The 14,861-nt window shown below is 35.3% G+C and overlaps 1 protein-coding gene across 3 annotated transcripts in view; it reads right to left on the bottom strand.

Moving 5' to 3' along the window:
- Window positions 1-721: 721 nt before the first annotated feature.
- The window catches only part of LOC136820012 (potassium voltage-gated channel subfamily H member 6-like), a 58,969-nt gene continuing 44,829 nt past the window's right edge, over window positions 722-14,861 (bottom strand). Inside the window, exons 1-7 of one of the 3 annotated variants that reach the window (XM_067076248.1) lie at window positions 11,949-12,362; window positions 5,572-6,024; window positions 4,769-5,165; window positions 3,641-3,840; window positions 2,760-3,012; window positions 2,025-2,230; window positions 722-1,609 (exon numbers count right to left, since the gene is read on the bottom strand). In XM_067076248.1, the coding sequence (XP_066932349.1) occupies window positions 857-1,609; window positions 2,025-2,230; window positions 2,760-3,012; window positions 3,641-3,840; window positions 4,769-5,165; window positions 5,572-6,024; window positions 11,949-12,281 (2,595 nt within the window). In that variant the 5' untranslated portion in view covers window positions 12,282-12,362 and the 3' untranslated portion in view covers window positions 722-856. Of the gene's footprint in view, window positions 1,610-2,024; window positions 2,231-2,759; window positions 3,013-3,640; window positions 3,841-4,768; window positions 5,166-5,571; window positions 6,025-7,114; window positions 7,299-11,948; window positions 12,363-14,861 lie in introns of those variants that run through there. The other 2 variants (XM_067076249.1, XM_067076250.1) reach the window with 2 other exon arrangements.

Here is a 14,861-nt window from a genome sequence, read left to right as displayed (position 1 = left end):
AATCTAGCGATAGATTTTAGTTTCAATCTAGCGTTTGTGTAAAAACTACGCGCGGGCGTTCTGGATGGGAAAAAAGTGGTTTCATTTTCCATCCAGGAGTCTCGTCTCTAGCCCTTCGGGCTTGAAACTCAATTCTTGGGACGGATTTTTTGTACATCTTTTACCGAGCTGGGATATGCATTTTCAGCGGAACTGAATATTGTGCGAAATTTAGAATACAACTTCCGTATATTTTACTTGACTCCGTATTCTAGAAGTTCTGCACTTACTGTTTTTTTTATTCGGAATATAGACAATATAGAAAATGAATCATACACAAAATTCATAAAATTTATCACGGTGAAACTGGGGTAAGATGACTTAAGTTCGGTTGCCAAACTCCATGATGGTGATATTCTTAGTATATTCTTGATTTTTGGCCAATTTCATCATAAATATTTTTATAAAGTATATTCTTATAAAAAAGCGTAAATATCTCTTTACTGAAATCAAAGATATTGACAAATTTCTACAGGAAAAACCAAAAATATGCTGTGACTTTTGAATTTACGGTAAAAAAGCTGCCACCAGATTGGAAAGTTTTTGACGTTCTCTAATTCAATTCTAATCTAATTCAAGAATCGGATTTGGATTTGAATAACAGAGCACCGTTAATAAGAGTTTTTCGTTGTCGGTGACTTTCAATATTATCGAATAATCTAGCGGATAGAATAGTAGAACGTCAAATTAGAGAAGGTCAACTTTTATTCACTGTGAATTATTAAACGACTGCAACTTTTTGCCGTGAATCACCTAAAAAGTCTCGGTTATTTCCTTTTTCTTTATTTCTTTTGTCCCCGAAACATCATGTTTATTGCTATTGGTTCTTAACCCTGTTCGAGTTTGAAGATGAAGAATTAATTTTAGTTTTGTCTGTTGTTAAAACCTTGATATGGTTGTGATTGGATGTCGTTGTAGATGGAATCGAAGTATGGTTATTGTTATTTTTGACTACTGTTGCATTATGGGTATTGTTGTTCTTGATAGAAGTATTATTGTTATTATTACTATCATTATTTGTTTTATTGGGCGTGGTCGAAGATGTTGACGTCACTTTCTCTTCTAACAAATCGACAACTTTTTTCATGTCTTGTTTCAAAAGACTTTCAATACGGAATAAATGGGTTCTCATCTCTTCAACTTCTCGTCTCAGTTCTAAAGTACAAGATCCATCGTGGTACGACGTTGCAGCAACGTTATGATGAGACGTAGCTGAAAGATGTGTATCTCTTCGTATAGCTACTGGTGACGTCGCGATAAAAGAACTATCAACTATTTTATTAGATGTTGGACATTTATTTTTAGTCATGCGACTTTGACAACTGCTGGAGGAGCATGGGTCTTCTTCAGATAACGAGTCTAATAAAGGTCTACTTGCACGTCGCTCATCGCTTGAAAACTCCGTAGTTGATTTAGTGAAGCCACTGCTAGTACACGTCCGGCAAGGTGAGCCGTTGTAACTAGGCGATAGACGATCGAAAGGCGTAGTACGTACGTTATTCGAGAAACGTTGCGCGTTGAATGATGGTGAGGAATTGAAGATTGAGCTGTTGACATCTTTTTCTTCAAGCTACGAAACGAGAGAAAAATGGTTCAAAGTTATGCATTAAACTATTTGAAATTGACAAGTCAAGTCAAGCAATAACCTAACAATGGTCGCAACTTTTTAAAGCAAGTGGTATGAAATAATAGTGTGCAAAATTTAAGCCAAATCCAACCATTTTTAAAGTCTCCAGGTTACCCAAAGTTTTAGTCTCGCTTTAACGAAAACTTTTCCACATGCCCGAAATATCAAAAATTTTGAAAAATGAAAAAAAAACACCCTAAAAATATTTATTCACCCGAGGAATAAGTGTGCAAAATTTCAGCCAAACCCAACCATTTTAGATTTAGGACACACAGACATTCTCAGATTCTACATCAACTGAAGTTGAGAAAAAAACGGGGTTCAAATCAATCCCACGATACACATGAAATCCCATCACCTGTGAATCTCTCAAATCGTAAGTAATATGCAAATCCACATTGAAAGTTTTTCGAAATTCTGGATAAGCTGCCATAATATGCATGAGGTTTTCTTTGGAAATGGAATGTAAATCACAATAAGTCAAGGCTCGTATACTGGCTTTTGCTTTGCCAGTTACTCGATTGTATGTCAGGCCAAAGTTCTCTCCAAATGAATCCTCTTTACCTAAGAATAAATGTTTTAAATGCGTTTTAAACTACAATTTGGTACATGTAAAATTTCGATCCATCAATGTAAATACAGTTAACTTTCTCTCTAACTCGATCTTCAAGGGACCGAGAATTTTTCTTCGAATTAGAGAAAGATTCAGAATTACAGAGAGTATTAAAGCAACTTTCTAGCTGAGGGGACCAATATTTTAGTTCGAATTATCAGAGAAAGATTCGAATAATAGAAGTTCGAATTCGTGGAACTCCACTACAATTGTCAATCGAAAAACGGAGCCGTTAACTCGCTGCTCTACACCAGAAATTTTATTGCATTTAGTACAAAAATGGTACTTGATGCCTCTCTGCTTGATACTCAGCAATTAAGGGAAGGAACAAGGGCATGTGAAGCAATCCAGGGAGCAAGGGTGGCGCCATCCGCTACCTTCGGGTAGATAGCTATCGAAAGAGGAGCCTTCAGGTCTACTTCGACTGCGGTCGCAAACTTTAGATCTTTAAAAGGTTTTAGACTATAGTAAGTTGCTTACCAAGTATAGCGATAATACTATCACACTGTATAACTTCTACCGTACCACGGCCGATCCAGTACAAATTGTTGATTTCGTCACCATAGTGAATGATGTAATCACCCGGTGGACAATGTGTTGTATTGAACTTCAAGGAGAGCGAGCGCAAACAACCTGGAGTGCAACCACGGAACGCCAAGTTGTTGGACAAAAGATGACGGTTTAAGTGTAACGAAATGTCTGCTTGTAAACCTTCAGGAAAGTTCCGTAAAACCTGTATAAGTGGAAAGAAAAAGAGATTCCATTTGAGCATTTCTGTGATTACAGACCCAGGTGGAACCTTCTTAATAGACGATATCGGCTTAACGTGAAAACTCAGATTTGATCCCCGAATATTGCCCACAATGCTTTGCGCGGAAAAAAGTTCACGGTGAAAATTTTTCCGCACAAAGCATTGTGGGCAATATTCGGGGATCAAATCTGAGTTTTCACGTTAAGCCGATATCGTCTATTGAGAAATACCTCAATAATAAATTCTAATTACAAAAAAAATCTGAATGACTCTACTGGCTCTTATGATCTGAAAAAAAAAGATTTTGTACCCTTATGTTCGGATTCAAACACAACTTCCAAAAATGTTACATTAGCAAATGACGCAACCATTTTAATCTGGTATACCTTAAAAAAACTCAAAATAATTATTTTGGAATTGCTTAAGGACTATGCTTTGAGTATTGTGAGACATTATCACCACAAATTTCAATAACAAATATACTTAGCAGTTAAAAAAATTATTCATAGAGACATAATAGTGCTCCACCTCCCACCCGGCTATTGAAATGGGTGTTGGGCAAATGTTGTTGAGCGCGTCGGTCATTCTAGAAGGCGATCGCATAGCTTACCTCGTTCATATCAATACCGTTAGTATAGGAGTAATCATATTGAGCATAATCTTCCAACCGTTGCCGCAACGGTGACGGTATCTGATAGAAACGTATGAATTCACGGACACGTCTCATGGTGGAATGGTAATGGGCCATACCCGAATATAAACGTTGTATGATTGCCGTGACGTTACCAAAGATAACCGCATGCATCAATGCTGAAAGTAGAAAGTAGAAGTTTTAGGTTTGTTAGCTCTCTAGTCATTCAACTATCCGATACGCCATTGATCATCATCACTATCATCTTTCGACCGTAGTGCAGTGGTAGAGCATCCGGCTACGTTTCGCAAGGTTGTTGGTTCAACCCCAGCCGGGTCATACCAAAGATTCCTAAAATGGTACTTGATGCCTCTCTGGTTGATGCTCAGCAATTAAAAGAAGGATCAAGGGTAAGTTGAGCAATCCAGGGAGAAAGAGTGGCGCCCTCCCCTAGTCGTCTCCGACTGCGGTCGCAGACTTATCATCTTTCGACCACGGACGAGATGAAAACAAAAGGTTTTGTACCCCTATGCCTATGTTTGGATTCAAATTTGAAATGCGCCACCAGGCCACCAAGAAAGGGTCGTAACAAATCCATGACCCGTTCTTACCAAGGTCTTTTACTTTATAATTCTTAGCAGTTAAAAGAATTACCCATGAAAACAGAATACATCAGACTAACCTTTAAAACTGTAATGTGCGACCACGTAAATCTCACCGAGAATTACCGAATGGCTCCCATTTCAATAGTCTGATGTATTCTGTTTTCATGGGTAATTCTTTTAACTGCTAAGAACTAAGTATAGAACTAATAATGAAGCAATGTTAAGTTAAATTCCTTGATCTTCAAACCAGACGCTTGGAAATCGTCTACGATTTTATCCATGTTACAAATAATTTTTAAGGGTCCTAATCATTTACCTAATCCCAAAAATGTGTCTGAAATACACTCTTCATTCAAATAGGCCGATAGAATTGAAGGAAGTGGTGAACTTTCCCTTTGCACATGGAAATAGACCATAAACAAAAGTAGGTTTCGCAGCGCTAAAACTTTGTCACACGTCCTAAAAAAGACCTTCAACTTAATGTTATTACTAACATACTAACCTCCGACTAGCATAACAGCAATGGTAAATATCTTCTCGCTATTGGTGTTTGCTGATACATTTCCAAACCCAACACTTGTCAAGCTTGATAATGTAAAATACAGAGCTGTCAAATACTTGGTTTGAATGTCCGGTCCACTGTTAGAATCTGTCCGGTTATACGGTTGATTTGTATTGATACCTAACTTATAAAGCCATCCCATTTCTTGGACTTGATGGCGTTCAAAATTTCCAATGGCGTACCACACGCAGGCTAACCAATGCGCCACTAGGGCGAAACCAAACATTAGTAACATGAGAAGGGCGGTACCGTATTCTGAGTAACGGTCTAGCTTCCGTGCGACGCGAACCAAACGTAGCAAACGCGCCGTCTTCAGTAAACCGATCAACGTGGTCGTCTATGAATAAATAAAATAAAGTAAAAATTTCTTAACATTGAAAGGAAAGCAGAAAAGATATTTTCAAAAGGTTCAGTTCAATCTTTGTAACGTATGCAGCCTGTTAGATCAGCCTGACCTTCTGGAATTCTAGATTCTTATAGGTTTTCTAACCCATTATTCTAAAGCCAGATGAGATAAAAAGAGGTTTGAGGATTTTACTCTATAACATAATATCCGTTCCTCTCTTTAATCGGGCACATCAGCCCGGGGTTCATTTTTGATAGACTTGAAGGCGCGAGTAAATAGCCTAGATCAATATGGCAGCCATCATTTTATGCTTTGCTTAAGCAGAACGTAAAACAGTCCTCCAACTTTTAGTAGTTTATGGAAGGTAAAAATTAGTCAATGTAAAAACTGTTAATACCTGATCAGTATTTCCAATCATGATGAGTAACTCAAAGGGTATGGCAGCTAACAAGTCAACGACAAACCATCCCTTCATATAATGGATAGCAACTAAACAAGGATCACTGACAACCTCGTCATGTACATCAACAAAAGTCGTTCGAAAGTTGATGAAAATATCAATAATAAACATGACATCAACAATGTAATCTAAGATGACCAATGGATCATCAGCTATGGTGATTGCAGAAGCGGCATGAGATGTATGCATCGCGAATGTTTCCTCGTTGGAATCTCTGGTTAATACGAAGGCGGCCATGTAGGGCGTGATAATGGCGGTATACATGACGAGAAATAAGACCACCCAATCCCAGATGGCTTTGAATGGTGAGTAATGGAGAATTGTCCATGGGTGGATTTTTGGAGATTCCACTTGGTACTCGGGTAAAATATCCGATCCTAAAGACATCACCTGAAATGTATATAAAAAAAGGTAATTATTTTTTACTTCTGAATGATGGGTGGGCAGTCTGTTAGTCTTCAATATATAGTGTGTCCCAAAAAAAGCGGACACATTTTTTAAATAAAGTAAAACCCTAATGATTTATACAAAGTTTTATGACTTGAATACTTAATATTTCAACCTCAAAAACCTATTCAATCGTCTTGGAAATTGAATACCTATAGTATAGTACCTATTGATTGAACAAAGAATTTAAATCCTATTACAAACATTTTAAGCCCTAAGTTAAGATGATGAGTTTTGGAGATTATTACTGTATGTAAAAATTTGTCCGCTTTTTTTGGTACACACTGTATGAAGTTACACTGTTATCGATTAGAGATCGATGTCATACTACAAACTGAAAATAATTGTAAACCTGTAACGTCAGATAGACGTGCCGGGCTACACAAGGCCAATCTCGCGCTTATTTCTACTATATGTATATACATATGTAAACATCCGTAAATCTACTAAATTATTATTTTTACTGTAATGGTAGATATAGTATTTACCGTAACTGCCAGTATAGTAGATTTTCGGATGTTTACATATCTACACGTATGTATGGTAGTAGAAGTGTGAGGATGTGTTGGCTAGACACCGGATTTTAGTAAGGCCAACTTTTGAGCACATCTATGATAAAACCATACATAATGATAAGAAAGACAATCATCCAGAATTTTATGATTCGGAATTCTGCTGATGCAAACAATACGTTTTCTTGGTTAGAATAAATCACCAATTAATCAAGCATGATTTGATATATTTATATTTCAACTCTGTGGGTTTTAAAAAACCTCGCTTCAGGAACAAAATCTATTTAATGTGTTTTCCTTCCGCTTTGAGCCAATTTCTTTATGCTGACAAAACATAATAAACAAAATAATTTCTTAAATATTAAGCTCGCTCGGCTCTAAAAGGGGAGAAACTTGTACTTCCTTTTGTTTAAAAATGCTGAGTAAGGCAATCGTTGGAGATTGGAGACGTTAAATAATTTCCTTTAAATTATAGCTTAATGTCCATGTAATCATTTCGAAGGTTACCAATAAGTGCTCACTGGTGTTTTGACCGATCGTGATTTTCCGGTAAAGACATCACCCCCGTCCACAGTGCCATCCCAAATCAAACAATCAGATGTTCCAGTACCATATTTCACTTGATTCTTTAAATTTTCCCCTTCTTTTTTGGTAGGTTTTAGTCCCATTTCTACAAGCTACCAATAGTATAGTACAACTGTTTAAAGTTATGATTTACCTTATTACACAAATATTGCTAGTCATTTTATTAACACGAATTGAAAAATTTCGTGTTAATAAAAACCCCCTTAATTAAAACCAGCCGTGGTGTCCTTGAAAAAGCAAATAAAAGTCGTGCTAATTTTTTGCGTGTTAATTTCAAGGCCGTTGAGTATTTGTCTAATAATATTCGTGTAATAAGGTAGTTCGATATTTCACTTTTTCTGGAGTATAGATATTACAGTATTTTTCACGGATAGCTATGTTTTCATCAACTTAAAAATCAACATTCCACCATTCCACATCCCAAACAAACAAATACAAAAAAAGTTTAAGAAATCCAAATATATAATTGAAAAAAGAGAAACCATAATAATTATATAAAAAACAAAAATCATAATTTCTAAAAATGAAGAAGCAAAAAAAAAAGGTACTGGACCTATAAAAAAGAGAAGAAATTTTGTTTGAGCATAGAAAGGATATAAAAAAAGGAAAAACTACGGTTGGTAAAAAAATAGACCTGAAGTTAAATTTCATAAAACTTAATTAAATAGTCTAATAAATACACATTATTTTGTTGAGACCGGGTGAGACCCTGTAACAAAGACATTTTTATAGATTTCCCCTTAATGAAAACCTCAGGTCGATAATACTTAAACAACCTTGCTGGAAACCTTTCCATTTCTTTTTCTTGGTTTCTAACCTATATTTAATTCTATTAGTTTTTCGCAAGACCCCCAAAAAGTTTCATGAAAAGAGCGTTATGTATAATCAAGGAAAATTTAACATTCATAAGACGGAGCAAACGTCAATCAATCAATCGATCAATCAATCAATCAATCAATCAATCAATCAATCAATCAATCAATCAATCAATCAATCAATCAATCAATCAATCAATCAATCAATCAATCAATCAATCAATCAATCAATCAATCAATCAATCAATCAATCAATCAATCGGCCCGAAGTTTGGTTCATATTCTGACATCCCCTGTGCCCTAAGTAAATTTTTGGGGGATAGCGGCGACCTTTGACCAATTAGTATTGGTAAAATAAACTTATTAAAGTTATTTAGGGCCATTTAGAGCGAGAACAATAAACTTTACAATTACTTAGGGCCATTTAGAGCCAGAACAATATACTTGTTAGATAATCAACTAAACTAGAAGGATTATTTTCAAACTGGGGACTCAACGGGCAGATTGTATAATGAATCGTAAACAAGATTACAAATTGGCTGTCCTAAGCATATCGCCATTAAATCACAAAATTAGTGTCTGAGAAAGCTAAGAGTTTTTCTGTCTAGCTAGCCTTAATTTCGACATTGGCTTATCTTACATAGCGAGGAGGGTCCCATATACATGAAACAGGGTCAATCTCAAAATTTATGCTCAGACAGACAGAAAAACTCTTAGTTTTCTCAGGCAATGATTTGGGACGATTGGACTTCTTGATTTGTCAACGGCGTTATATCATTTGTATGTACATATTTAGAGATTTACCCTCGAGCTGATAAGGGAAGAAGATTTCTTGTTCAAATGATTTTGAGATGTAATTTTTTAAGTTTTCCAACGTATTCACACATATAAGAAGGACCCGAAAACCTTTTTAAAAATTACGTCATGAGAGCACTTAGTTTTCAAAATATTGCTATGGTAATACACTCTTCTCGAGATGCATAAATTTATTGTTGTCCTCGTTTTCAAACAGATTTCATTGCTATGAAATTATACATTTAAACCAATTTAAATCCCCAAAAGGCAAACATTAACTCTAAAACAAAAGTACTTGAAATTCAAAATGTCTCATGAGGTGAAAACAACACAATTATCATTGTGAATGTGTTATTTTATAGCAATGAAATCTGTTTGAAAACGAGGACAACAATAAATTTATGCATCTCGAGAAGAGTGTATTGATTCCCACCATGGAGGTATAAAGAAACAGGAGAAGTATGCTATTGTAACCAAGCTCGCCCTACGATTAAAAAAGTTACGATGTATGCATGCTCATAATCTCATATATCGTGCATTTTTAATGAGCTCTTTTATCCATGGATGAAATCCTATTGGCTCATTTAAGCTTTAGAAATTAGATGAGACGAGATTCATTGTTTCTGACATCAGTGTAAGAAAATATTTGGACTAAAAAAAGGCCTGTAAACTTGGCAATCCTTCATCAAATGATAAGATTTTTCGATCAATGTTTTCCTTAAGGTGAACTCTATTGCTTGATACTTTCCTCCAAAATTCTCCAGCGACTTTATGTCTACACATTGAGTCTGAAATCGTGTGTGCTTATAAAGAACTTTTCATTTTCTAGCTTGAGAAAATATCTTTTCAAAACAAAATTGAGCGGATAGCGAAATGGAACATAAACTTGCTTCGTGGACGAATTCTTATCTAATTTTCGTATATTAAAAGGCGAGAATCTTCAATACTGATTATTAGAATGTTCATAGCAAACTTGAGTTCTACTAAAAAGTCTTATTTCATCGGGCGAGCTTAGAATTTCTTTTGATACATTTTATAAAAGAAATCAAAAGACTTTAACGACCAATTACCGACACATTCAACTCCTGTTTTTCTTTATACCTCTATGTTCCCACCAGAATAGTCCATTAGAAGTTTACTCTATATATGAAAGTAACATTCGAAGACTCAAGAGATTTAATCACCTTGGTAATGGTTTCAGAACGAGGCACTCGTTGCACTCAAAACTATTTATGAAAAAGGCTTATTGTCTAATTTTTGTTTATTTATAATGCGAGTACACATCCCAATCAAGAAAAATACACTCTTGACGTCTCAACACATATTTTGGCACTTGATAGGTGAATAGATACCTACATCTAAACTGAGATCAGATTGTTTCTGCCCACCGCCACACTGAAGCTCTAAAGAGATGGGTGAAAACAAAACAATATGACGAATTTGTGAGGACCGCGCTTCAACTGGCTTGTCTAACAGGACTGGGAATGACAAAAAAAAGTTGCGCGATAGTGTTTAAAAATAGGGCGCCGTATCAGGAAAATTTAGTTTTTGACTTTCCGGCGCACAACAAGATTCTTGTCGTAGAATTCACCGCGGAAAGACTATTTTCCTCAGATGGTTAATTTTCAAGGGCCTTCAGAGGGTTACCGTGCCAGTAAGAAAATCATGACCAGCTGTTATCAGGTTACCTACATCTTACTTCGTTCTCAATATACGAAGTATCTTTAGGTACATCTTTCTTGATTCCCACTTTTTCCCTTTTTTTTGAAGGATCTAGCAAATTAAGCCATAAAAAGAAAACCGAGGCGTTTAAAAAAAACTAGATGTTCCCACTGCAAAATTGTATCTTAACAAGAAATTTAAATTTTGAAAAAGAAAAATCACAAAATAACGCTAAAATTTCAAAAAATTAATACTGTATATTAATTCATTTTTTTAAGGGAAAGAAAAAAAATACATATATCACGCGAATTCTTTAAAATGAAATAGATTTTAGTTTTAAATGAGCTCTCTACAGGGTATCACCAAATCATTATCAAAGTGATAAGATTGGTTTTGAACTCCCCCTACTCACAGACCCCGGCAGCGGGATTTTTTCAGCCAGTGGGAATAAAAACAACGGACTGAAACTCAATGGGGATTGATATTCTCATATTTTTTATGGCTGGGGATTTCAATTCTATTTTTTTCAAGTCACAAAATTCAGTGGGGATGGGAAAAAAAGCATCATGTTTCGCAGCGAGGATTGGTTTATTTGATTATTTTCAGTGGAGACAAAAAATTGGAGGATAATTTTCCACTGGGGACAATATTTTGGATAATTTTCCACTGGGGACAATATTTTGGACAATATTCCAGTGAGAAGGGTCCCCAGTGGGTCTGTGAGAAGGGGGTATTTTTGATTGATATAAAGGGCTGGAAAATATACACCGACATTGCATTTAAAGTTCTAGATGTATCAAATATAGAAGAATAATTTACTATATAACATCAGGGATTGTAAATCAGGGCCATGGCCCCCCACTTTTTTGCTAAGAAAAAAAAAACCAACCAACCATGGTGGCGCCTCCTTAGACACTTACTATTTGGCCCCTCCACTTTCAAAATTGATTCGCCGGCCCTGTAAATAAGATATTCTGAGTAGTAGAATCGGACAGTCGTTAAATTATCGAGTAAACACGTTTTTATAGGAGCAAGACTGACATTTAGCCAAAAATCAAGATCAGATTAAGAACAACCACAACCTCAGATCCCAGAAACTATATAAGAGATACTGACTTTCGGTCCTTTTTCAGCTATAAATAAAGTAGCGACCAAAGCAGGGTATTTATTGCCAATTAAAGTCAATATTCAGTATTTAAAGCCTGTTATTGATTTTAACAAGTTTAGTCGTTATTTATTAACGGCCCTAAATGGGCGTAAGCTCAAAATAAGGCATCGGCGGATAAAGAGCCGATGTAAAAAAAGCTAGTGATGTGTTCTTTACAAATGTGTATAAATTGCGTAATGTGCTAGGCTGCTCGCATCCACTAACGGATTCGTGCTCCTTATATACTACCTGGGGTTTTGTAGAGGTCCGCGATTCAGACTAGTAATGTGCCTGATATGATGCTCGGAAAGAAAACAAAAAAATAAAAAAACACTAGAACAATAGAGTAACCTGTAAGACAGCCATAGAGGAACGTTCCATAGCTTGTGACATACGTCTTTTCTGACTGGTACGTCGCTTCTGACGATGGTTATGTTTTCGTACCACGGTAACTCGTTTGCCGTACAACGTTTTTGAAATCGTGTCCCAGGCTTTATACACCATTATGAAAACCTTTGTAAGATTCCAAATTATTTTTCTCGTTATGTCAAAATTCAAATTGTTGTTAATAATTACTTCACAAAATTTCAAAAACTTCTTCTTTTTATACTTCTTTCTTAGTTGACTAATATACGATTTTTTCAAAAAATTCACAAAACATGTTTTCCTTCTTTCATTCTTCATGTATTAGAAAGATGTACAATGTTATACATTTTTTTCAGAAAGAAAATTCACTCTTCTACCAGGCAGAAGTATACTTACTATATTTCAATAAGTACCCCTTTTCAAGATTTTATTTTATTTTTTTCATTTCTTGAGAGAAATATCTCTAATTACATGCGACGTTCTGCTGTGTTTGCATGTTATTTTAGAAAGGTATAGATAGTACACTGAAATGTTATTTTTTTCTCTCCCTTTTTCTAAAAATATGGAGATTTCTTTAAAATTATATTCTTTCATAGGATTTATAAGAAAATTTCTGGATATTTTTTGTCAGTTTTAGGAATTTTTCCCTGTAAAATTTTAATAAAATAACGTAAACACTACTAAAGCATAACAATCGACACCGATCAACGATTTTTTAAATGAGATTACTTGGAAGGGGTTCTCCAATTACTCTAAAAATTCATCACAAAAGACACACAATTAAGATTCCTAATTGTGACAATTGAAACGAATTATATACTCTCTTTTCTTTTCTTTTCATTAGTAAAATTTTGCTGAGAATCGACTGTTCTTATTTCTTGTTCTTTTAGCCTCAAATTGTTCTTACTGTATCCCGTTCTTGTTTATGAGGTGGAATTGAGGTATTTTAAGCTTTATACTCAATTTTCACTAAACTTTGACCCCTAAATTGCTTGAAACTGAGTAATTCCAGGCTCAGCATTGTTCTTAAATTGTTCTTTTTTTTGGCGATTTTGAGCCTCGTTGTTCTTATAAAATTGTTGTTATTAAAGAAAAAGAATGTAATGAGAAAAACACGATGGGGGAGATTTATTTGCATACCTGCAGCGCAAGAAATTAGAAGGACAAATTTGCTTGAAATACATTTTGAAGAAATATATTCAAAAGTGAAAATATTGGCCCGAAGGGGGCGAATTAACTTTCTTTTTATTTACGCCATAAAATCTTGAGTTCCTACCGCTAAGCATAAAAGAAATTCAATGAAAAATTCCTTTGCTTAATATATAAATCACTATGCTTAGAAATAATTACGATATTTTCGAGATTCTTATTTCATTGAAGTGGAATTAGAAGTTAAAATAGAGAAAATGTCGCTAAACGAAAATTTCGATTACTTTTGAAATATTTATCCGATTGACTTAAAATTCGAAAGTGCAAAGCAAAACCGAATGAGCATCTTTGATGAAAATTTCCCCATCATTAACCCTTTCACTACTGCGTCTTTCATCACCAGTATTTTTGGCACGGAACACGATGACGATATATCTCGTCATCGGTCTTTAAAGGGTTGATGGCATCATCGCAACTTGATAACATTATCATTCTTTGAAAATGTAGGACTTTCTCTAACTTTTTCTCCTTGATTTTTTTTGCCAAAATTTTGTGAGGCAACATAATCTACTTTTTACCACATTTCTTCCGTATCGTGTTTTAATCACCCATTCTGCCCGGGAAGTAAGAAATATAGTGAAGTTATATGCACTGAAGAAAAGAAAAAAATAATTTTTTTTTAAACAAAAGGAATACACAATACACAAAAGGAAGTGATAAGCTGAAGACCGAAGTCTGAAATCAGGTGCGGTACCTTGAGTAAGCATCTCCTGCCACTTTAGAGTCACCTGTCAGCTTAACAAGAAGAAAGAAATTAAAACATAGGCACAAAGTCTGACCATACAGTTAAGTACAGCAGAAAGGGAAAGGTTGAATAGTCGACCTAGAACCCGGTTCGGCGTCCCGTACCCGAGCGGTCGCCTCAAAGAAAAACCAATCCGGAATAAAACAAAGAAGTTCTAAATACTTTAAAAGATATATGATTACAACCGGGGGCCAGAGGGGCATTGCCACCCAATAATTTTTTCAAAGATGGTTCTAAACATTCTTAAAGAAAATAATAAATATTTTGATTGAATTCATTGATTTTTGGTGTATTTTCCAGCAATGTAGAGGCTTAACTTTCACCCCCTTCCCTTTGGCCAAACCAAATTTTCTCCCTTGCGGTTTCACTAAACTTCAGCCCGCCCCCCGAATATATCAAAATGCTCCCTACGACACTGGTATTGGAATATTCTTTGATAGTCATTAGATCAGAGGTCGAATTGTTTTTTGGCTATTTTTTAGTTGGAAGGGGTGCCACTTGGTCTATGACCATTGTAGAATTCTGATTTCAACCTTTGACTTAAAATTGATATTCGAACATGTCACGACTATATAGTAACATTAACTAAAATATTTGTACATATTATAGTTTGCTTACATCCATAATGGGCACCCCGCTTTGAAACCGTGAGATGTACAAATAATTTTTTGAAGTTAGCTTAGTATAAGATAAACTGTTTGGATCTAGTGAGATCTTTATTATAAGATTTCTGTCTGTTTTCCATAAAGATGTCTCGCAGCTCACGAGGGGTTCACACGAGAAATGCTGTTGATATCATAAATCTCTGGAGAACACCAAGGTCACTGGATTTATGATTTCAAAAACATTTCTCGAGTGAACCCATCGTGAGCTGAAAGAAATCTTTATGGAAAACAGATAGAAATCTTATAATAGAGATCTCACTAAATCAAAACACTTTCCAG

This window comes from Clytia hemisphaerica, unplaced genomic scaffold (genome assembly GCF_902728285.1).
Source record: "Clytia hemisphaerica strain Z4C2 unplaced genomic scaffold, Clytia hemisphaerica genome assembly, whole genome shotgun sequence".
NCBI classification, from domain to species: Eukaryota; Metazoa; Cnidaria; class Hydrozoa; order Leptothecata; family Clytiidae; genus Clytia; species Clytia hemisphaerica.
This window is presented reverse-complemented; position numbering and strand designations above follow the sequence as displayed.